Genomic DNA, 23,907 nt, shown 5'->3' on the forward strand with positions numbered 1-23,907 from the left:
CTCTATAACATATATGCAGTCTGCATTACATTTAAACTGCACTTTTTAAAAAACCTTCTGCACCAACTTTAAGAAAAATAGGCTAGAATCGAGTATGAAGAAATGGAATTTAAATCTTGGGGAAAACCTCAGAAATCCTCCTATTTGAGTTTGCTTAAGTATGAGCCATAAAGTAAATGGAAGTCTGATTCACCCTGACTGGTTAATGGCAGAATTCTTTTTAATGACAAAATGCTATTCTAACGACAGGCTCATCTGAGCAGACATGGGTGTTTAAAAAGGATCTTGTGTGTCTATTAAATTTTGTAGCAGCAGTTCCTGAAAATCTCAGATGCTGCTGCGTCTCCAAGCAGACCTGCAGAAGAATTTCAAACAAGTTCTACTCACCAAAATGAAAACGATGACATTTAATAGTTACTTAAAGACAAAACAGATGTTGCAAACTTAACTGGTGTGCAAGCTGATTTTCATATTTTATCAACATGAACAGAGCTCGGTCGTTTGTGGAAGGCAGGAAATGAACCATAAAAACTTGTGGCTTGCTTTCAGGAATAATCAGCTGTATTGTACAGTCAAGCTGAATCCCTAATGTGCACGTGTGTTGCAGATCTTCAGCCTTCATTCCTCAGTCTGTCTCTTCCATGCCTCGATGCGTTCAATCATAACGTGTGCCTACTGTTGCGTTTGTGAATTCCTCTTGTGTACCTACATGTCTCTCATACATATCATTGTCTGACTGTGAGTAGTATATGTACTGAACAGAGCTGTAACAGCCCTTGCGTGCGTTTTAACAGTGCGTCCTTCCGTTGCTGTCTGCACATAAATCTTACTGTGTAAATGTTTAGGCGTACAGTGAAATCAAGTATGAAATAAATACAATTTGAATATAATTTAACTCAGAAATCCAGCCATTTGAGTCTGCTAAAGTGTGAACCATGAATTAAACTGAGTTCTAAGTGGGACTGACATAATGTGTTTGACTGGCTGGGTGGAGTGGTAAGGGTCAACCATTGGGGTTGAGGGCCCCCTGCGTTAGCCGTCTCTCATTGAGATGAATTGCTGACTTAAGGCTCAAACACAGGTGTTCTAGGAGGACTCGTGGTCATGCAGCTGCTGCACACGTTTGGCCGTTTACCTTCATACTGCTAGGAAAAAATATAATATTTGTCTGTTTTCGACCCCACAGTACGATATAAGATATAAAGCAAAAGTTACGATAGCTTCATACAGTATAATATAGTGTGAGCAGAAAAGTGTACTAATATAGGGTGATACAGTGATACGTGCCATATGGTACAGCTGTATGGATTATATAACTTTGTATTGTGTGAGGCTAGTATTTGCATAATATGTTAAGTAGTAAGTAGAATGTGTGATTAAATTTAATTGAATATAATGACTATGGTAGGTTGTCTGAGCCATTCACACCCTCTGGTCTGGCACTTTGTGGTTTATTATTTTTGTCCCACCAGCTGTTTTCATATTTTGTTAATTATCAAATTACACTAAAACAAATGATCCCCTTCACCTCATCTCTTCTATCTGTAGTTTAAATCAACGCCAACTGTCTCATCCTGGTGACATTGTTCAGTATGAACATGCTGCTGAACTATCTGCTTCCCCCTTTAACTTTTCTGAATATATTTGTATGTTTGGTTTGACAAAGAATCAGCAGACTGCCACGCTGACTGCACACATACTATTGTCCTGTTGTTGATAAATACAGTTTTAATATTTAGCTTTAATATGTAGCAAACAAAATAATGAAGTAAACGTGTTTTATATACTAATTTTATTGTTTAACTTGCAGTGCTATCATCTCCCTTGCTGTAAATATTGCTGTCCTGCATTTACATGATATGATTGTATAAAACACACAAAAATGCCAATTTCGCTTACTGATTTTTTTTTTTGTTTGTTTTGGGGGGTGTTTTGTGTTTGTTTGTTTGTTTGTTTTTTTTTGTAGAAACTACCATGTGTTTTACTACCTGCTGGCAGGAGCGAGTGAAGAGGAGAGGACAGCCTTTCACCTCAAAAAGCCTGAAGAATACCATTACCTCAGTCAGGTGGGACCTTTAACACCAGGCATCATAATGTTTATCTGAAAATATGAGACGGAAAAGTAAACATGCCTGGTTTTGTCTGGCAGTGGTTGTTATTCACTTGTTATGTGTGTGTTTGACATCTCCATCATACGTTGTGATGCGTTTGCTCCAGTTTGCATTTACTTGTGGAGTTGTCAGTGTTGGTGCGCGTTGCTGTCGTCTGCATGTCCTGAAACCTCAGGAAGCCGAGCACAGTTACCTCTGTTGCTCAGTGTCGGCAAACAGGAAAGAGTGAAGCGAGGACACAAAGGAAACACATTCCAGTGGATTTCATCACCTACTATCTAGGCCCTCACTCAAGACACTCTTTTTATAGATACAAGCTCGATTGTTTTTTATTTGTTCATTTGTGTTTTTGTGGGTGTAACTGCAAGTGTGTGGGCCTGCACATCCTCATTCCTACACCACCAGTGACAACACACAAGCTGAAAGACAGACACATATGTTGTTTGTTCCTTGTCAGTTTTGTGCGTGTTTCCAGCAAGAACAACATTTTTCACATGACCATGAAAACAAAGCCACAACAAACACGCATACCCCACATGTATGGAATGTGTATTTTGTGTAAAACTTGTTGAGCCTCTGAGCTGCAACAGTCATGTCAACACAGCCAGAGACCCTTCGCCCCTCCTCTGAAATCCTCACTCCTATGAAGAGGAAAGCTGGGAATACCTTCCATTCCTACTGGCCATTGATGTGCACCTACAAAAACATACATAGCATAAATACATGCACACATTTTTGCACTCTGTTCCCATTCCCCTCCTTTCTTGCTTGATCATTTTCAGTTTACATACATTTTTTCTAGAATCGGCTTTTCTGCATGTATTTCACTAACCGTCCTTTCCATAACTTTTTTTTTTACAAGCTATGTAAAGAAACTGCATCAAAGTTACAATATTTTTCGTAGGCCTCATTTTTCACGCCTTGGTCCTAAACCATAATTTATTCTCCATTTTGCTTTGAGAACTGCACATGTTGTATTGCATCTTTTAATGAAAGAAAACTGCCTTTTTTTTTTTTTAGGTTAAATTCCTGCTTTTCTAGCTATCAGTAATACATTTCGATAGATGAAATTTCATCACTAATTGAAAATAATTTTATTTGCAAAGCACTGCAGTTAAAACTTAGACTCTAGGATGTGATGCATTTGTGGACACCCTGACTGGTTAATGGCAGAATTCTTTTCAATGACAAAATGCTATTCTAACGACAGGCTCATCTGAGCAGACATGCGTGTTGTATAAAAAGGATCTTGTGTGTCTGTTAAATTTTGTAGCAGCAGTTCCTGAAAATCTCAGATGCTGCTGCGTCTCCAAGCAGACCTGCAGAAGAATTTCAAACAAGTTCTACTCACCAAAATGAAAACGATGACATTTAATAGTTACTTAAAGACAAAACAGATGTTGCAAGCTTAGCTGCTGTGCCAGTGGATTTTCATATTTTATCAACATGAACAGAGCTCGGTCGTTTGTGGAAGGCAGGAAATGAACCATAAAAACTTGTGGCTTGCTTTCAGGAATAATCAGCTGTATTGTACAGTCAAGCTGAATCCCTAATGTGCACGTGTGTTGCAGATCTTCAGCCTTCATTCCTCAGTCTGTCTCTTCCATGCCTCGATGCGTTCAATCATAACGTGTGCCTACTGTTGCGTTTGTGAATTCCTCTTGTGTACCTACATGTCTCTCATACATATCATTGTCTGACTGTGAGTAGTATATGTACTGAACAGAGCTGTGACAGCCCTTGCTTGCGTTTTAACAGTGCGTCCTTCCGTTGCTGTCTGTTGCACATAAATCTTAATGTCTGAATGTCTGAATGTTTAGACGTACAGTATGTGTTGTCATTGGAATGCTGCTGTCTAACCTGTCCTGCCTCCCTCTGAACCTCTGGTAAACTCTGCCTTGACAATTCCAGATGACAAAGACAACCCACCAACCGCACTGGGACAGTTACTGTGAGAGTGAACCGGTCAGTATATGTACCTTAGCACCGCGTGTGCGTGTTTGTGTGTTCTGTCCGTGTGCCTGTTCATGTTGGATCAATCACAAGAAGTAGATTTTCAGTCACCTGTGCGCTCGCAGTGCCAGCCACATGTTCACTGCACAGTTACAAATCTCCATCCTGTGCCTCCTCTGCTTATTTTATCGCTCTTTGGATATTTCTTAGTTTGGTTTGAGAATGTGTTTATTTTAGCTGTGTTTGTTTTTGCTTTTCCCTGTTGCACTGTTTCTCTGAGCTATGCTGGTATGTCTAGTCATATCCTGGCCACTGCAGCCTCTTGTGCTGCTGTGGTCTGTTTGACTTTTTTGATTATTGACTTTTCTTATTATTGATAGTAAAACCCTCTGTGCTGGAGACAGGCACATTTGTTCTTTGAATTGCAAGTTGGACACAACAGAGCTGTCAAAAGAGAGCAGCTGTAAATGAGAACTTGGCAGTGATGTGAATTGAGAGTAAAATGGCCGTCTGCTGTTGGTGATCCCTGACCTTTTGACCCCTTTGACTACACTTTAGTGTGAAGAGTCAATGTGGAAACTGGTGCTTTGCATCTTCTCAATTCACCTGTACAAGTGAAACTGTTGGCTTGGCCTGTTGTTGACTTAAATATCTGGAAATATATGAAGAATAATGGAAAGTTTCGAGCATCAAACTGGGACTAAGACAAACTCCTCGCAATTAAGTCATCCCAGTGAATTACTTCAGGAGGAAAGACAATGACATTTTTTTTCAAAAGTGCACGATACAACAACTTTCCATTTTTTAAATAATATGTCAGACATCCATTGTTGACCAGCTACAGGACATCCTGCTCGTACCATTGAGCTGCCCGGTCACCTGTTGATCCCGGACACTGGTTCAGAGCAAACCTGCTGTTCTGCAGAAAGTCTTTGATTATATGATGTCAATGATCAAAAAAGTATCGTATAATTTCTGTTGGTTTTTTGGGTTTCGTTTTTTTTTTTGGGTTTTGTTTTTGGGTGTGAATGTCAGTACCAATCTATCATTTACATTTTCCTATTTCTATCTTGGTAAGTTAACTGTTTCTTGTGTACTGATGTTAAAATGGAGGTATAATGTAGTTTATGTTAACTGACGGTCATTAGAAAAATACTACATATACACTGTAATAACTGCATTCATTGGTAATCAAATTGATCTATTTTAAGCATTTTCTTTTTTTTTTTTTTTTCTGAAAAGCTAAGTTTTAAAGTTTGGGAAGTCTGGGGAAAATTCCTCTCACCATTAACAACTAATCCAGATCCAAATTTATCCAGATGTTCACGCCTTCTCATGCCCACTTGATAAATAATATTTTTGTTATTTAATCCATTTATTATTAAACACAAGAAGCTCCAATAAAATACAATTAAAAAACAAATTTTTTAAGTAGACTTAATGTTATTTCACTCTTCTACTTATGTCTGGCATATTTATTTTTTACAAACAAAACATGGTGCATTAACTGTCTATGTTTAGTTTTAGTTCTACTTCATCCAGCTACAACAATATTATTACTTATAAGTCAATACCTACTTATACTCCATGATGTGACGCTGCCAGTAAATTTGTATTTCTACCCAGTTAAGTCTGAATTCTGACCTTCCACCTAAATTGGGCTATTTTTACTTTGTATTTTCTTGCAATAGTTACATTAAAAAGAAACAACTGGATATTTCTCGTACCAACAGAGACCAGGAACATACCAAAGTGTTTCTTTGGCTCCACTACAGTTGGTAAAACATGTTTCAGAACAAGCTAATTAGTGTGTATCAGTGTTTGTGAGGCTGAATATCTGCACTTGTACATGTATTACATTTATTTGAAGTTTGTACCTGTTGTTATTGTATCAAATCAAACTCTTTCTGTGCCTTTTCTCTGCTCATTTGACTTGCAACTCTCAAGTTTGGTAACTGGTTTCCAAAGGAGGCCAAGATCATTTTTTTTTTATTGCACAGGCAGAACCTGCACGTACTGCTGCAGCACTAGATGCTCATTAGACCGGGGTGTTGCCCTCAGTTGACCTTTTGCTTTTTTTTTATGTTGGCTTACTTTCAGATGACTCATTCAATATATCTGTTTCAGGCCACTTTTTTTTCTCCTTGTTCTACAAAGTAAACCGAGAAACTATTTTAAGTATCTGTGCTAGACGCTCTGTAAACATTAAAACATTTGGACTCTGTGTATGTCTTTAGTAAGTCTCGCTAAAATTTGATAGTGACTTACCATTAGCTCTTTTGGATTCCAGGCCACAGTGTCACAGTGTAACAGCTTCCGTCTGCCTGACAACACCCGCTTGCTACCTCTTTCACATTTTTTTACAGGATTGCTTCACTGTTGAAGGGGAGGACCTGAAGCATGATTTTGAGAGGCTTCAGCTGGCCATGGAGATGGTGGGATTCCTTCCTGCTACTCGCAAACAGTATGTGACATGCACATAACTGAGATACAACAAATGGTCCCACTGCCAGTTTTGTTTTACAAATAAAAACAATACAACTTCAGTCACTTGACCATGCCACTTGATAATTTAAGTCAAATCTATGGGAATATAATCAAAGTTTAGTGTACTCAGAGTCACTACAACCACTCCTTTCCAGTGCTGCATCTTTGAAATGATTCCTCTCACCTGTTTTTCAGGATCTTCTCCCTGTTGTCGGCCATCCTTCACCTGGGCAACATCTGCTACAAGAGGAAAACCTACAGGGATGACTCCATAGACATCTGTAACCCCGAGGTGCTTCCTGTTGTCTCAGAGCTACTGGAGGTATGGAAAAAGAAATCTTCATTTTGAAATGTGGATTTAGATTTAGGAAAAAACACGCCTGCCAACTTTCCACAATTTCACATTGGTAGGTCAAAGAGGAGATGCTGTTTGAAGCTTTGACAACACGGAAGACCGTCACTGTGGGAGAGAAGCTCATCGTTCCCTATAAACTTGCTGAGGTGAGACTGCAGTTGTTTTTCTCCTGTGGTGAAAGTTTTTACTGAATATTGGGATGCCATAGGAACACAGAGTGCCCCTCAGGTTTGACGTGTTTAGGCCTTATCTATCCTTTTATCCTTGTATCCTTTTTACGTCAGTCAAAGTAAATTAATTCCTGAATCCAAATTCACTCTGTTCATTGAATGATAAAGAAGGAGCTTGTTCAGTGATGGAAACTGCTCCAGCACCTCAATATCTCAGCATCTGAGAAAATGGTTGTGGCTCTGTCAGTTCAACCCCTCTCCCTGCTGCACACATGTCAGAGTGACCTTGGTGCATCAAATATCAAATGCCCCGGATGGTCACGGCTGTACGTTGTGTGGTAGCTGGCTGCTTTTGGTGTGTGCACTTCAATGAGAGGCAAATTATAAGGCAGTCATTTTGTGTTGCTGAAATAAAATCTGACTTATCGATATTTATAAAAAACACTTTTCAGTTACATCAACATTGCAATTCACACTCACAGTTTTGATGTTGAACGGTGCATCACATTCCCTCTGTTGGAAGAAACCGTTAAACACATTGCTTTTCATACATTATGACCGCACACGCTGTACACAAATGTAATTTGGAATTGGGTACAGCAATGGACGCACATCTGAAGAACCAGAGAAATGAGCAGGCCACTTTTTGTCAAGTCAGATTTACACTTCATACTCAGTTGTGTGACCTAAGGCCCTTTGCTAACTCAGTAACTGTGCCGTTGTTGTGCCAAGTCTCTCTCACTCTCTTTCACTCTTCCTATCTCTTTTTCACATGTGCCCATCATCCCACCGACACACATACACAAAGTTCTTCAGTCTTTTTAGAGAGAAGGGAAAGGCATTTCAAGCCCCTCCGCAGTTTTCATAGGAACCCCTGCTCTGAAAACAAGCACATGGCATGGTCTGTGGATGAGAACCATTTGAAAGAGTAGAGGGGACAACGTGGGCGTACAATGCAACTCGCCTGTCAGCCTGAGCGAAGCAGCTTTTACACATGTCAATACCAGAACAAATTTTGTCACGGTGCTTAAATGTGTCACACAAACTGTTATAGCTGTCCTTACGTACATAACTATGGTTAAATGATCATCTTATTTGCTGGGAAAAAAACAAACTGTATTTTAGTATAAGCTCTTCCAGGAGCTGATGACGTGTTACACATTCCCATTAAAACGGCAGCAACCGCAAAATGCCCCGTTTGATATGTAGGAGTCATTTCATATGAACAAACAGTGATTGTTCCGGGAGCATACTGGGTGGTCTTTATGTAAATATTGCTTAGTCAGAGTCATAACAGTCTCATTGCCTGTTGACTAAAATCACACAATTGAAAACCTCACAGAAACCTCACCGTCTCTGTAATGAGATCTTTTCCCCATATGCTCAGTTATATGGCTTTCCCTCTCAATGTTTTAAGTCTGACTTCCTCTAAATAATGAAAAGTGTATGACTCATTAGACAAATAATAAAATCTAACCTGATTGGTGGAAGAAATATTTGGTCTGAAATGGCTAAAAATATCCTGACTAATTATTTCGAAACGAAGGAATTTTAACTTTGAGCAGCAGCGCTCTTGTTTGTTTTGTTTTCTGAAAACTGAGGCTCAAATTTACTGCTAAGAGGTCAAATCTTTCCAGTGGATGTGGGATTTTTATTTGATTTATTTGTTTGCATTTATTTTAAATAATTTGACAAGGAAACTTTTTTCACGTAATTTCTGAGTCTTATGAAAGAACACGCAGCACTGGATAACCCAGCTCCTCTTCCTCAGTTTACCAAGATTTTAATTATTAGACAACATAAAGTTTGTGTGATTCTAACTAATGTGACATGTGACAGTCTCTGTGCCTTCCAAATATTTACATTTTGTCATCTAAATATCACGTTGGTCTTCGCAGCACAGCTTGACATTCAGTATATTTGGGTTTTTAAAGTCACTTTAGTCAGTTAAAGCTAATATTTCTACGTGGCTATGACTGAGAGGCCAACTCTGCTCAGCCTCCTCCCTCAGCATTTAACAGCTCACACTGCCTGTGCCACAATCTCATGAGTATTAGGTTGGATCATCAATTGGTTATCAATAACCAGGGATGTCCTACTGTGACACTGTACAGTCAGTCTGCATGTCTGCAATATTGTCTCAGGCCTCAACCGACAATATCTATACCAGACATGCATTTGGGAAGTTCCTCCTTCGTTGTGTACTTTTTACTTTTTAGGATGTGCGATTATATCCTTTCCATGAAGAGTTCTGGGCACAGTGACTGCTGACAGGACAGAGAGGATGTGATTTGTTCTCAGGTCCAACTGTAAACGGCTGGTAGTAAAGTTGCTACTCAAAGTTAGTATACCTTTGGGCAGTACTGTCTGAGGGATAGCTCGATCTTTTTTGTTTTTTTTTTTATGTTCAAGACCTCCCATTGCTCTTTTTATGTTGGGACTGTAAGAAATGTGCAGTGCTACTATGTTAGGCTTTCAAGGCTAAACTGTAATGTGTGATACAGATGTGTGGGACAATGAGCTTGACCGTGTGAGTCGAGAATAATGTCTGCAGGGGTGTGAAGCAACAGTTGGCTGTTAAAGTACAACCCTGCGCTTTAAAAATGCTCCTACAAACTATGAAAATGTAAAAACTGTTATTATATATGGCAAGGAAATAAAAGTGCAGATGAGACAGCAGCCACTGGTGTCTGGCCTTCTTTGCCTGTAAAAGAACAAGGTTTCAGAGCGTTTTTATTGAAACCACAGCTTTGCATGGTCTCTTTTATAATACTGTACATGAAAGCAGTCTTACTTCTCCTAACCTATCTAATGTTGTGAGATATTACAATGAGATTACCTCTAAATAGACACCAGTAAAAGGGTTTTCCTTTAATTCAGCCCCTCCACTATTGGAGGTCTGTGTTCTCAGTACAGGACCAGGTACAAAAAGGTTGATGGATCATTTCTGCATGACGGAGCCCAAATAAAATACTGGAGCACAGGATTCACATAAGCAGTTTAATGACCAGCTGGCATTTCACCACGTATGCCATCTTCACAAACAAACAACAATGGCAAAGATTTAAAAACAAAAACAAAAAAAAAATAGATCGAAAGATAAAGAGCAGTTTCTCATTGGCTATCAGGGCTGGGAGGTAATCATGCTGTGTGACAGTATCATCAGTATCATCACAGGACTCACCAAAAAAGGAAAGCCCTGAAGTAGCGTTGACACCAGTAATAACAGAAATGTTATTCATAGCCACAATCAGTAATGATGATACGGGGTCATAAAAAGAATAGTGTCTGATTATTTTTTGGAATGTAAAAGAAAGATTACCTAAAAGGGTTAATTCATCATCAGGCCTTTGTGCTTCAACTGTATTTATGGTGTATATTCAGAAATGTCCTCTCCTTGATATTTTACTGACCAAATCTCATCTTCTCTAGGAAGACAAAAATCTGTAGTACTTTTTTTTTGATTTGCTTGTAATTTATGTGTCCACATGCAGGCTGGTACGGTGAGAGACTCCATGGCAAAGTCCCTGTACAGCGCTCTCTTTGACTGGATTGTCTTCAGGATCAACCACGCGCTCATCAACATCAAGGACCTGGAGGACACCACCAAGGTAAGATGGTACAGTGGTATTTAACTGGAGATGATTTTTATGATATTTCTTGTCAGTGTGATTAGACCTTCTTCAACATGTAAAGGGACATAATAATAACTGCTCCCGTCATCAGTCTTAATAAGATATATATCATTTTGTCTGGAAGCTTATTCTTATCATTACTCATGAAGCTGATGTTTACGAGCTTCAGGTTTTAAAATGAGCATTCCCATCATTCGGAAATACTGATTGGTGAATTTCCAACGTAGAAAAGTAACATGTCGGAAGAAATGGTGTCGTTCAGTTGCACTATGTTTGGTTTGCTCTTTCTCAGATCTTGTCCATCGGTGTGCTCGACATTTTTGGTTTTGAAGACTACGAGAACAACAGCTTTGAACAATTCTGCATCAACTTTGCCAATGAACGTCTCCAACACTACTTCAACCAGCACATCTTTAAGCTAGAACAGGTAAGGGGCCTCCTGAGTGAATTCACCTTCAGAAGACAGCTATTATTGACAGAATCTCTACTTAAGGCTTTGCGTGTGAGCAAAATTTCAGAGCTACTTTATTACTGGAACTATTATTTCAACACACTGTAAATCGAGCAGCTTAAGTTACTTTGCCTTTGACCATTTCCAAGGAAATCCCTCATCCTTATCCAGCCATGCAGAGCACATGTATCACAATGACACTCAAACAATTAAAAAAATTCTTCAGTACATTATGCCAAGAACCTGACAGCCACATGACTCAACTCACCTGGCTGTGACCACCCTGACTGTGGATGTATGTTCTCTTAAGTGAGCTGATTAACATCAAAGGCCTTCTGAAAGTCATGATCTGTAAGTTTTGCCTGTAAGTTAAACATTGGTGTTTACCTTGAGTTTGACTCATTCAGCGGCCTGCCCTGACATGTTTTGAAGGCTGGAGCTGTTGGAAAACCTCCATGCAGGTCATGGTGTACGTTGAGGCACGAAGGTCTGTGTCGCCAGTCATTTTGAACAAAGGCCCTTGTTCACTTAACCCCATCTTACCTTCATGTGATTTATAGTTACAAGACTTCTGCCGTGAACATCTGTCACGGAATGAGCTTTAAAGGTTTTGATAAATTAAATGATCAATTGCGGTACTGTAGATAAAAGATGTTTTTTCTGCTGCTGCCTAGCTAAAGCCCATTAAGAACGGTTTACTTACCAGTGTAGAAGAAATGCTGAGGTCATTTATTAACCAACAGTGGAAATCAAAGTCGCTGTAAAGTGTTGTCTCTATTGGATCTTTGCTTCTATTGAAGTTCAAATCGCTCTGTGATAGCAAGTCGGTGTAGCCTCTAATTTGTCCCGAGGAAGTAGCACTGCTCAGATGGCTTATTATGACCTAATCCTGGACATCTAATGATGTCCAAAACTTTTGTGCCGCAACAATTTCCAACATCCCCTCTCAGCAAGAAATCACTTTCAGCGGCAAATAAACCTCACAAATGTCCCCTTTCAGTACTTGTTAAGATACCTTATTTATTTTGTGAGAGACAGGAGAAATAAGTGGAGAAAAACAAAAGAAGAGAATATGTCAACAAGTTAAATCATTAGTTAGAGATGCTGACACACAGTGCGGAGTTTTTTGTTTGTTTGTTTTGTTTTGGGTTTTTTTTTTTTTTTGTTTGTTTGTTTGTTTGTTTTTTTGTCAGTCAGTTTGCAATAACTGGATAAAATGATTAGCAGCAGACAAAAACACAGCGGATTAACATTTCACTGTGGCCATTATCCCAGTTTGAAAAGATGTTCATTTGCGCCAATTACTTATTCAAGCACAGGCCTTTAAATCTTAAGACAGCAAATAAGTTTCAGGTGTGAATGTTTCAATACAGCCTCTGCAGTGAACAGACATTTACCTTGATACAAATGTATAACTGTACACCGTGTAAAGTTTTAGACTCCAGTTACTCAGTACTTTGCTTGCATACAAACATTTTTGGCAAATTCCCTCCTGTAAAACATTTCATGCTTGGAGAGGGTTGTACTTGTAAAACATGTTTGATATCAAACTGAATGTATCAGTAATCAAGTCTGGGGCCAATGAAGGTCATCACAGAATGCCTCAGTACTTCCTGTGCTACTAGTTGTTGCACTAACCCAGGTCATAAACAATCCCTCCTCAAACAAAGATACAGTCTTTACATCATCCTCTGTGTTGTGTCTACTTGTGTGTTTGTGTGTACAAACTGAAGTGGATGGCATTTATTTTTTTTTCCCCTGATACCATCAGTCCTTATGTACCCTGATCATCTGTTCTACATCGCGACTATACTTTAAAGAGCAAGTGGCACCCTCTTGCACCTCAAACCTGGGGCCGTCCCAAATTTTAAAGCCTCATTCACAGCCAGAAGTAGACGGGGCAATCAGGGAGAAAATTATTATGGCAGGATGTTTACATGTTTTTCTTTTCTTATGCGTGTCCACTTTGTACAGATGGATGGATTGTCAGTGAATGTTTTGGTTGAAAAAAACATCCCCTTGCTCTGATAATGACAGAGCTCATAGCCTTCCACTTGGGCAGTTTGCATGTGAACAATTCTGTGCAACGACTAGAGTCCTCTGTTTGATTTCTAATGTTTCCATGGAACAAACTGCTCCCACAGTTTTGTTTTGTTTTTTTGTTGGTTTTAGCAAAAGCCACTAACAGCTGTTTACCCATCAAGTTCAGCATCAAATTTCACTTCTTTGTTGACTCCAGTGATGGAAAGCTAATGTAAGTTCTCATCACCTTCCTGTAGCGATCACCAACCTGCCCTGAAGACGTAGTGCCTCTCAGAGGGGGTATTATTACCATTTGTCATGTAGATCCAGTGATGGCCTAAGCTCTTGCCAAGCGACAATCACCACCACCTGCTCCCAGCAGGCCAATGTTCAGCAGCAGAGGAAACTTACAACATCGCATCGCTTATATTAATGGAAAAAGTTTGATTTGATGTTAGAACAGTTGATTAAAACTACCAAGGCCTTAGTTAGAGGGAACTGGAAAGCTGAAGGACTGTAAATGACTGATGGAGAGCACAGAGCAGCATTCGTTGTGGTTGAAAAAAAATAAAAAAATCCATGCATAACACTGAGGCAGCCTCAAAGCCTTCGCTGGAGAATGATTGAATTGACTGAATAGACTGAATGTGGGCTGATACACTTCATATTTCTGCTGAAGCCAGCTTAATATCCCAGAATACATTTACTTAAAGTACTTCCATTCATCTGTCAACCAGTGAATTACTTTGTAGTGATGAAAAACAGACATATGTCAAGCAGTTGTAACAGGAATAGTTTATTGCTAATGACGTGACTGTTCAGCTAAATAACGAAAAAAATATAATACTAACAGAAACTGAGAAAAGAAATGTATAAATTGTACGTGACTCAAGTCATCATTAGAAAATTAAAGAGTTAAAACCAGTTAGGTTACTCAGCTTAAGACTGCATGTTCTGAGAGGTTGATTTTGCGAAAGGATGAATGTTATTATGTTTCCTTTGCAATTAGACATAAAAACAAAAGTGATCATTGTATTATCAGAGTCAACTGGTCAATGACCAACATAAACAAAACATGTTCATGTTCAATATTGCTGTAGTTTTGGTAAAGATCTTACCGTTGTCAAATTTGAGTTCAAGTTATATTTGATTTTCAGGTAAGATGGTCATGAAAAGTGAAGGGTTTAAGCAATAAATGGCTGTTGCTCAGTTTGTTTCACATTACACTCACTGGAATATGTCATGATGTCAAAATGTCGGTCGCCATCAAGTATTTACAGTATTTTATTGACATTATTGAGCTTATTATGGTTCATTTTTGCTCATGCTACAGACTAGACTAGCTAGACTTACATGTCTGTCAACGTTAAGGGATTTTTTTTTTTTTTTTTACACGCTGTCGCTGTCTTGTGACATTGTATAACTTGGGGGGGGGGGTATTTCTTTTCTCTGCTTTTGAAACTAGAGGATGACCCAGCTGTGTTTTTTGACTTTGAAATTATTCTGAAGAATGTGTTTACTTGAAAACAGTTGGATAAGTATTTTGTTGATAAATGTTGAATCGAATCAGTTTCGATGGCGAAATCTTAACACGAGCAACAAATCCATGTAAAGAAAGAAAACGCGTTAGAGACTTGTGTTCTCACCATGCTGTCCTCTTCTTGGCCATTTAGAAATTTGTCCAATTTGATTGCAGCATACAAAACTCTGCTCAGGTTTACTTTCATAAATACCAAGATTCAAAGAGAGGTCTTCAGTACAAAAAAAGGGTGTAAGCAGCCACAATTAGCTGGATTTTTTTCCCCTCAGCCTCATGACTTCAGGGGAAGAAGAGAAGAGACAAAGAAGGAGATTCCAGTCATTTTTATTAAACCTGCCCTAGATTGAAGTCTTTATTGGTTAAATCTCTTTACCAGGAACACAGGAAAATAACATAAATGGGAAAGAACAATGATAAATACACTTAATGCTTCCCTCATTATTAAACCACTGAGAGGCCCAGAAGGATCTGGCAACATGAAAGCATGCATAAAAACAACACACCCCAGTTAGTTTGACTGTAAAATCAAAAGAACAGCCTGACCAACACAGGACTCTGTTCTTGATGGCATATAAATGATTCATATTTTTGTGGATATCAAAAAATTTATTGAAATTTAAGCAGCTGTGAAAAGCACAATGGAACGATACCCCTACACCGAATATACTTTTTTTTTTTTGCAGTCAGAGTTTATAACATAGTCACTTCTTTGCAACATGAGATCCTCCATCAGGTTACAGCAAAGGGAAGCAAAGTATGATGGGCAGCAGGACTGAATTCTGCTTTCATTTCATTTCCCTGCAGGAGGAGTACAGGGCAGAGGGCATCAGCTGGCGAAACATTGACTATATTGACAATACAGGCTGCATCAACCTGATCAGCAAGAAGCCCACAGCGCTGTTCCACCTTCTGGATGAAGAGTGCAAGTGAGTTTTTCAGCCTTTCTCATTCTTTAAGGTAAAACCTCAGATTCTTCTCAAAGTTTATGGGCAGACGTCCAGACATAACCGTGTGTGTGTGTGTGTGTGTGTGTGTGTGTGTGTGTGTGTGTGTATTAAATCACCAACGAATGCATTTAATGCTAAAAGTGTAGATCTTAGGGAAAGCATGAAGGGAAGGGGAGGCTGCTACCAGCTGGTTCAGGTTAGCGAGCATGGATGTAGCCCTGCTGCAGGAAGGCTCCAACACATTGTGACAGAGAATTGTAATCCCTGATTATGTGAAACATGAAGCTGGTTGGATGCTGCAATCAAGCTGCACAAAATCATCACCCGCCCCAGCTCCTGCTGCTCTTCATTCTCTTCCCACTGAACTGTTTTAGTATTATTATGGCCCAGCTCCAAATGGCAGACAAGTGGCAGGCTGATGAATAAAGACAAATCTGTAGAACCTGAAGACCGAGAGAACGAGAGAGAGCGTACTGGTCTGGCTTTTGCCACCACGCCAAATGAATTCTGTCACTGCTGCTGCCTGCTTTGAATTGACTGGTTAATCTCATAAAGTTACAGTTTCCACCCTCTTGCTTTGGTGCTCTTATGACCCCTAGTGGTTAAAAATCAACAAAAGGGGCTTTAAATACAGCAATTTGAGCACTGGACTGCGATCAGGGACTGATACACACATGTAACCATGAGAAAGTGTATTCATTCATTCTTAAAATAAAATATAGCTTCTTAGGTTTTAACACCTTGTGTTGGTTTCACATCTACAGTGATAGCTATTTTCTCGTGTTGTAGGTGAGTGACAAAGCAGTCATTGCTCATCAAATCTGAAAGATGAATGAAAATATCATGAATAATGACAATAAGGTCATCCCAAATGAGATCATTGGCAGTTTCAAAGGGGCCTCTAAACCTGCCACAAAAGGAGTGGGACATGAAAAGGTTGGCCAGTGTACAGAGTCTGAAGACTGCCTCTCATCACGGAGGGAAATATTAACATGTAGTTTTCTAAGCCCTGCCTGAAAGATGGTGCAATCGAATGGAGCTGCCCATAATGTAAAAACCTCTTCAATTACAAAGAAGATTTAATCCTTTCAGGTTCATGACTGTACTGTGACTATTTTTACTAACCATGTTTCCATCTTTATTTCCCCCTCTTCTCCATTTGGACACTGAGTCAAATTCCTCCCTCTTGAAAAAGCTGGAAACCTCTGAGTCTTTGGCTGAGTTGTTTTTGTAGCTCAGATTTCACCCTGTTCCAAAACCCCTGGTGTCCCATCCTTCCCCACTCCTCTTCCTGTAAGATAGTGATTTTCTGCAGAATTGCTATTAAAGGCATCAGGGAAATCTGAGCTGCTAATAATAACCCTCCACCTAAAAGGTAATACCGTAACACATCAGATCGTGTTAACCGGCCACATCTCCACTGGTCCAATATAAGTGCTGCTGCGGTACCTGCTGCTGTGACTGGACCAGAAACCCGTGGAAGTCTTACAGATTTAAAAGATTTATAGTACATACTACACAATATTCATGACATAGCTGACAAGCAAGAAAACATTGTAATTTCTTGTCCTTACTTAATGTGATTCTGATCCTTCGTCAAATCAAACCTTTCTGTTTCATTTTTACGTCAGTTTTCCTCAAGCCACCAACCAGACTCTGCTGGATAAGTTCAAGCGGCAGCATGAGGGCAGCAGCTACATTGACTTCCCTGCTGTCATGGAGCCTGCCTTCATTATCCGACACTATGCCGGCAAGGTCAAGTACGGTGTCAAGGTCAGTGCAATCTTTGCTTCCTCTCTTTGACGTAATGTGATATTTGGAATGAAAAGGCTTCTACAGAGTTTGTTTAGATGAAATCAGACACACCCACTTCTGCTACAGATGCAGGACTGTGCATGTCAGAGGAGTGAAGTATTTGTTCGTTGTTTTTTTCAACAGCAACAGCTTAAACAGTGCATCATGAAGCAGGGTTTATGTTCATCTGCCGTTTGACACAAATAATTTAAATGGAAAACACCACGTACCATCAGTGACAGTCGGTTGCACTTTCTTGAATAACAACGTCCAACACAAAAATGGTTTCATTACATTTTACACTACCACTTGAGTTTTCAGGCATGACTGTGGGTTACAGAAATATTTAACAGGAAGTTAAAACATCAGCAATTTCAGGTTTAATTGTAGTTATAAGTTGCACCAGAAGAACCTGAAAGAAGTTCTTTAGTATGAACTATGTTGCATGAACATCACATTAATTGATTACGACTTATTTCTAAATAGGTTTTAGTATTTGAATAAGTTAGATTCACAAGATAAGATAACAAATAATACATAATACATTAACAATATGTGTAGTATCATATTTTAAGCAGTTGTTGTTGCATAATTTATTTTAATAAATAAATAAATAAATACTCATTATTTCCTGGCATCTGTCCTCCCTGATGACTACAAGTTTTTAAATTCAAATTCTTTTCAGTTTTCCTCTCACTGACACCACTCTCTGATGAGAAGTCTTATTGAAATGATTAACAGTTTCTAAATATAAAAAAAACTTTTTTAAGGAGAACATCCTACAACATCCCTTGTCCTGTTTAATCATTCAACTTTTGCTACAGCAAAAAATTAAATAATCCCACGTAGTCACTGATTGTTAAAAAGATTACATTAAAACTCGCCATTGTGCTACAGAGGACAGATAATCCGTACAAGAAACAAATGATACCCCTGAATGATATTGCATCACACAGGATTTCAGGGAGAAGAACACAGACCATATGCGCCCAGACATTGTTGCACTGCTGAAGAGCAGCAAAAACGCCTTCATCTGCGGGCTGATCGGCATCGACCCCTCGGCCACTTTCCGCTGGGCCATACTCCGAGCCTACTTCAGAGCCCTGGTGGCTTTCAGAGAGGCCGGGAAGAGACAAATACAGAAGAAGACCGGTAAGCTGTCACACGAATGGAAACACCACTACATTACATGAATGCAGTGATGTGGTGTGGAGGAGAAGGAAGGAATTTTATCGAAACATACACAGTAAAAAAAAGTGAATGCAACATATTTGTTATATGCAAATATATTTTTATTGTATCAAAGCAACTGCTAATGTTTAATTTGTGCCTCTAGTGCACACTTTCAGTGAATGATTATATTTAAATGAATATTTAGGAATAGATAATCTATGTTAATTGACAAAAGGGCAAAGGATGCTGAATCAACTGAATGGTATGTGGGCATGTACTTTTTCATGTAGCAAGAATAGACGTGAACTCTCAAAATCTATAGGAAAGAATGATGGGTATGGGAATTTTTTATCCCTGTATTACATTTTTGCGGCTTGCAGTTCATTGACTGCCAGCTGAAGCAACTTGGACAGACATGGATTAAAAGCACGAAGTAAAACCGAATTGGCCCAGCACAATTAGCAAAATTAGCAGCAATGTATGCTCACATGCCAAGTATTTCCAAAGTTGTCCTCTTTCTTCAATGTAGTTCTCTTTGTCTGCATCATTATTTGTGTTTCAGTAGTTCCTGGTCTGTAGTGTGTGCACAGAGCCACCAGCGCTGCCGTGTATTTACAGTAGCTGTCGCTCTTCTTCTCCTTCAGCTTTGGCTTTATATGAATGCCTCCTTCTCCCTTTTAGATTTTACTCTTGCTGTCCCTGTTATGCAGTAGATGTTACCATCACCTCTGCCGTCGTACGACTCAGACTTGCGCTCTGCACCCTCTTGATCTTTCCTGAACATAATGTATTAAATGTAGATGCTGTTTTTAAAGTAGTTTTTTTTTTCTATAAACTCTTTAAACTTGTACTTGTATATCCTTCATCTGAAATCTGTGTCACCCAAGGGAACCTATTACATGTCTTCTATAATATGTCTGCGGAAAATATTGACTTCCAGCAAATGTACATGCCATGTCTTTAATTTTATTTTTATGAATAATTATGCCGTTCAATGTAAATGAAATCACCGTTAAAGACTTTCACCCGGTCTAAGAGGACATGGGGTTGAATGAGATTACAGAAGACACTGTACAGAAGTGCCTTTGGGGGTGAACACCTACACAGAGAAATACAGTGACAAACCTCCTGCTGTAGTTTTAAATGTCAGTCATCTTCTCTCCTGAAGTCTTGCACAGGAAACTCTTCAGTAGACAAATGCATCTCTTGATCTTTTCTTCTTCACTGTCTAATCTGTCATTTCTCTCCCCCCACCCCCCGTCACCCCTACTCTTTTTTTCTTTGTGTTTTTTTTTTCTTCTCTCTCTCTTCTCTGTTTTTCTTTTGTTTTGCTTCTCCAAGGGCATGATGGCGCTGCTCCATGTGCAGTTTTGAAAAGTGTGGATAGTTTTAGCTTTCTGCAGCACCCTGTGCATCAGAGAAGCTTAGAGATCCTGCAGAGATGCAAAGAGGAGAAGTACAGTAAGGCTGCCAATACAATAATAACTCCTCCGACTTTCGTGTGAGACCATGACCTGAGAAACTGCAGGGGCGGGGCTGACCAACATCATCTGCTGTACAGATGCCAAAGTCCAGGCTAAATAGATCAAAATCATAACAATATCCACAATTACAAAATATTTCATCAAGGCATCATCCGACGAGATGCTTGTTGGCAACAGCTCCCTCTAGTTTCCTGTTCCCCCTCACTTGTGCAGTTGATCTCAGAGGTCTCACATTTTGGTTGCATGTTGTTCACGAGCATCCATTCTATTATAACACTGTGCTATTAGAAGGCTAAGCAGAGAAATGCATGCTTATATCGCTTCTTTGGCTAACTATGGAAACAACACAGTAACACTTTCCTTTTCTTGGTAATACCACACTGCTAAAATGTCATCTTTTTTTTGGCAGTGGGTATATGACTTTGTTGTGGGACACACATGTACATCAGAATCACTAACCTGCTCACCTGCAGGATGCACAGCTGGCCTCACACACACTGTCCACGGTCACTTTTCCTTTGGAAACATTTCATCACACTCAAATGTGTTTGTGTCTTTTTGTTGTGTGCCATCCTGCAGCTCCAGATGAGAGTGAAAATGTACAAAGTGATGAAACTGAGAACGGTATATTAAGTCTCTATGAGTAGGCATTCACTGTAGACATCTCTAATTTCCATCACTGTGACTGATTGGCTATAGGTTCAGAGAAAGTTGTCTGTTTTTATAGTAGTTGTAGAAATGCAGCCATCACACTCCGGCTATGAATTAAACCCACCATGCTTAGAGTTTAGGTTGTTAAATTCAGTTTAGTTTCACTGAAACAGCTACTCATAGATTTTTGGTCAGTAGATTTACCAGTAAAACTGAATAACTCCTTAGTATCATCTTTCTTAACCCATATTAACCATAGGGCCTCACTATTAACCTCACTGATGTATGCATCAAAATAAATAATCTGCAGTAGATTATATTTCCAATAAAAAGACACATAACACTCACTGCAATAACACTGGAGTGTAGTCTAAAATGTGTGTTTCACTCAAATGGGGTTTGTGTGAGGGCGTTTGATTGTTTTGTGTGCATGTGAGTGAGAGTGTGCAGTGTTGTGTTCTTTCACGTGGTGCCAATCTATCTGTCCATGATCAGGTGTGACCAGGAGGAGTCCTCGCACACCGCTGTTAGACCTACAAGGAAGCAATGCCATTGTTGAGAAGTCACCCCGGTAAGAGTCTGTGCTGACCAGTTTGTCTTAAACTATTTATCAGGCTATTCAGTTCCCAGGGAAGAAGTTACACAGTTCATTAAAAAAAAAAAAAAAGTATTCAGGGGCCCGGACATGCATGAGCTAATGTACACTGTTGCATGAGGACAAATATGTTGACACACCAGACAATGTGGCTCACAGACTTTAGGAAACTAGCAGTTTGCAGGAGCATTGTTTGATCACATAAAAGAAGCACAGTGATCATGTTGATTTGTTCATCTCTTGTGTATGTATTTAAGTATTTATATGAAAACTACTAGTGCTGAATGATATAACTTTTCAGAATCAAGCTGAATATGAAAATGTAATTTTTTTATTAATGTCTTTTCTTTCATTATTTATGCTTTACTGGCATTCTTTACTGTCCTGTTGATTCTCCTGGGTATGCAAGACAAGTAATAGGTAATAAAAGCTAAGTACTGCTGGGTAGGAAAAGCAAAAGGAAATGATGAAGAGTCTCCTGTCGGACCGTCAGACAAGCGGGCTTAACAAAGCTTAACCCCTATTGTCTTCTTTGTAATTGATTTGTTCATAGTACAAAAACATCTGGAAATAGTCAACAAACCCCTTAATACCTTTTGTACAGATGTGTTGTCATAGTTTAAATAATATACTTCTTAATCATCACGAGGGGAAAAAAAGAAAAAAAAAAAAAGACCTCGAACACTGAAACTCCCATACCACCCCACTGTGTGGACCAGACCATGAGTTTAGCAGCCCACATCCACGACAGGTAGCACGGAGCAGCTCGTACATGACAGTTTTTGTTGCACTGGAGCTCAGTCAGGGGCTGTTAAAATCCCTTCTTAATGTGATTTGCAACCTCTGCCCTCCCTCTTTGTCTCTTCCTCTCACTCAGACACACACACTCATCCTGAATACACTAAAACAGCACTAAGCTCTGCACAGCTGTGCCAGGAGCGATAAATATTCAGTCCCCGTAGGGTGCATGTCAGCTGGACAGAGCAGTGGACAGTGCAGTGCTTTATGGGACTTTTCGTGAAAAACAGTCACTACAAAAGGCTTATTGTACCTCCACCTTTAACTAAAATCGATGATCGTCTGGGGAAAAATTCTCTCTTTATATGGTAGGCCAGATGTAAACAAAAAGTATGTGCTTATTCTTTAGTACATATTATGACTTCAAAATTGATGTTTTGATTTAGTCATACATAATAAATTTTAAAGACTGGTAATAAGATTATAGGAGGATAGAATATAAACTCAGTATAAATATAAATCCAAAGACTTTGATTCACTTACACATACTAAGGCTGTGTGGCTCTTCTGCTGTAATTTATAATATTGTAATTTAGCTTGTGAGACAAATCAAATTTATCAGTGCTGCTACTCTGAGACTCAGGAGATGTACTTCTGATAAAGAGAATCAGGGAGAAGCGTCCTCTTTTCCCCAGCATCCACAATCATTTCAAATTCAAAACGCTCTTTTAAGACTTGTCTGGAAAAGAAAATTAAGGCATGTTTGTACATACAAGAAATTTGACTCAGGTATGATGTGGCTAATACTCTAAATGCTGGCTTCAGAGGACACTGCTAATGTACCTTCCATTAGACTGTGAATTATGTTAACGAACTTAGTATGGAATTAGGCTTAATGTCATATAGATTTGTACATATGATGGTACATGTGGGATTTTAGTGCAGAACACTAAGCAGGGTAAAATGCAAAATGTAAAGAAAGATAAAACAAATGCAATTGTTGAATGCCAGGCAGGTTAAGTATAAATACAAGTCTTTTTGTATATATATATATATATATATATACAGTAACTCAAGAAAGCTGATTTGGTAAACCAATAAATTGTGATATTATATAGCAGCCCAACTGATCGGAAGGGTTAAATCAATATTAAATTGCTGTGAATACTCCGATTCTGAACAGATGACTTGTCTGCCATCTTGTTCTTAACCTCAGTTGTGTTTCCTTCACTCTTGTTTTCTGTTCTGGGCTAAAATACTACAGATTGGCAAATGGTTGTTTTACATTGGGGCCAGAGATTTAAAAACCTTTTAGGCTCCAGTAAACCATGTCTAACTCTGTTTGAGGTGAATTCCACTCTCTTCTGTGGAAAGAAAAACACAGTAACTACTGCCCCTGCTGGTGAAATATCAGTTTAGTGCAACAGAACTCTGTAGACTGGTGACGAGGTAGCTCTGCGTATGAGCTGTATTAGCTCTATCCAACATGCCCCCCCAATTATGTGAGAGGTGACACGGCTCTCCCTGCAGCCTTGCTCCCAAGTACCAAGCTGATAAGAGAAAGAATTTTATGTTATGTCTGATAAAACAGACTGTCAAACAGCTAATCTGTGGTGTGTATTTGGATCTGAGGAAATTAAAATGTGAATTTCACACATAATTCATGCCTCAGTGGCTGAATGAATCATATTATCCAAAATACATTAGTATAGAGTGTTGTTGTGATTAACACTGTGTGCTCTGTCCACGACTTGTATTCATCTGTATTTTCCCATATGCTATGCAACTGCCCTGACAACCT

The 23,907-nt window shown here is 39.1% G+C and overlaps 1 protein-coding gene across 1 annotated transcript in view; it reads left to right on the top strand.

Annotated features, from left to right (window-relative positions):
* myo9aa (myosin IXAa) overlaps positions 1 to 23,907 on the top strand; it is a 91,283-nt gene that overhangs the window by 49,117 nt on the left and 18,259 nt on the right. Inside the window, exons 5-16 of the mRNA XM_029497778.1 lie at positions 1,967 to 2,066; positions 4,023 to 4,076; positions 6,431 to 6,528; positions 6,747 to 6,873; positions 6,963 to 7,052; positions 10,571 to 10,687; positions 11,004 to 11,138; positions 15,529 to 15,650; positions 17,303 to 17,444; positions 18,422 to 18,617; positions 19,980 to 20,099; positions 21,269 to 21,344. Coding sequence (XP_029353638.1) covers positions 1,967 to 2,066; positions 4,023 to 4,076; positions 6,431 to 6,528; positions 6,747 to 6,873; positions 6,963 to 7,052; positions 10,571 to 10,687; positions 11,004 to 11,138; positions 15,529 to 15,650; positions 17,303 to 17,444; positions 18,422 to 18,617; positions 19,980 to 20,099; positions 21,269 to 21,344 — 1,377 coding nt within the window. The remainder of the gene's footprint in view (positions 1 to 1,966; positions 2,067 to 4,022; positions 4,077 to 6,430; positions 6,529 to 6,746; positions 6,874 to 6,962; positions 7,053 to 10,570; positions 10,688 to 11,003; positions 11,139 to 15,528; positions 15,651 to 17,302; positions 17,445 to 18,421; positions 18,618 to 19,979; positions 20,100 to 21,268; positions 21,345 to 23,907) is intronic.

This window comes from Echeneis naucrates, chromosome 3 (genome assembly GCF_900963305.1).
Source record: "Echeneis naucrates chromosome 3, fEcheNa1.1, whole genome shotgun sequence".
NCBI classification, from domain to species: Eukaryota; Metazoa; Chordata; class Actinopteri; order Carangiformes; family Echeneidae; genus Echeneis; species Echeneis naucrates.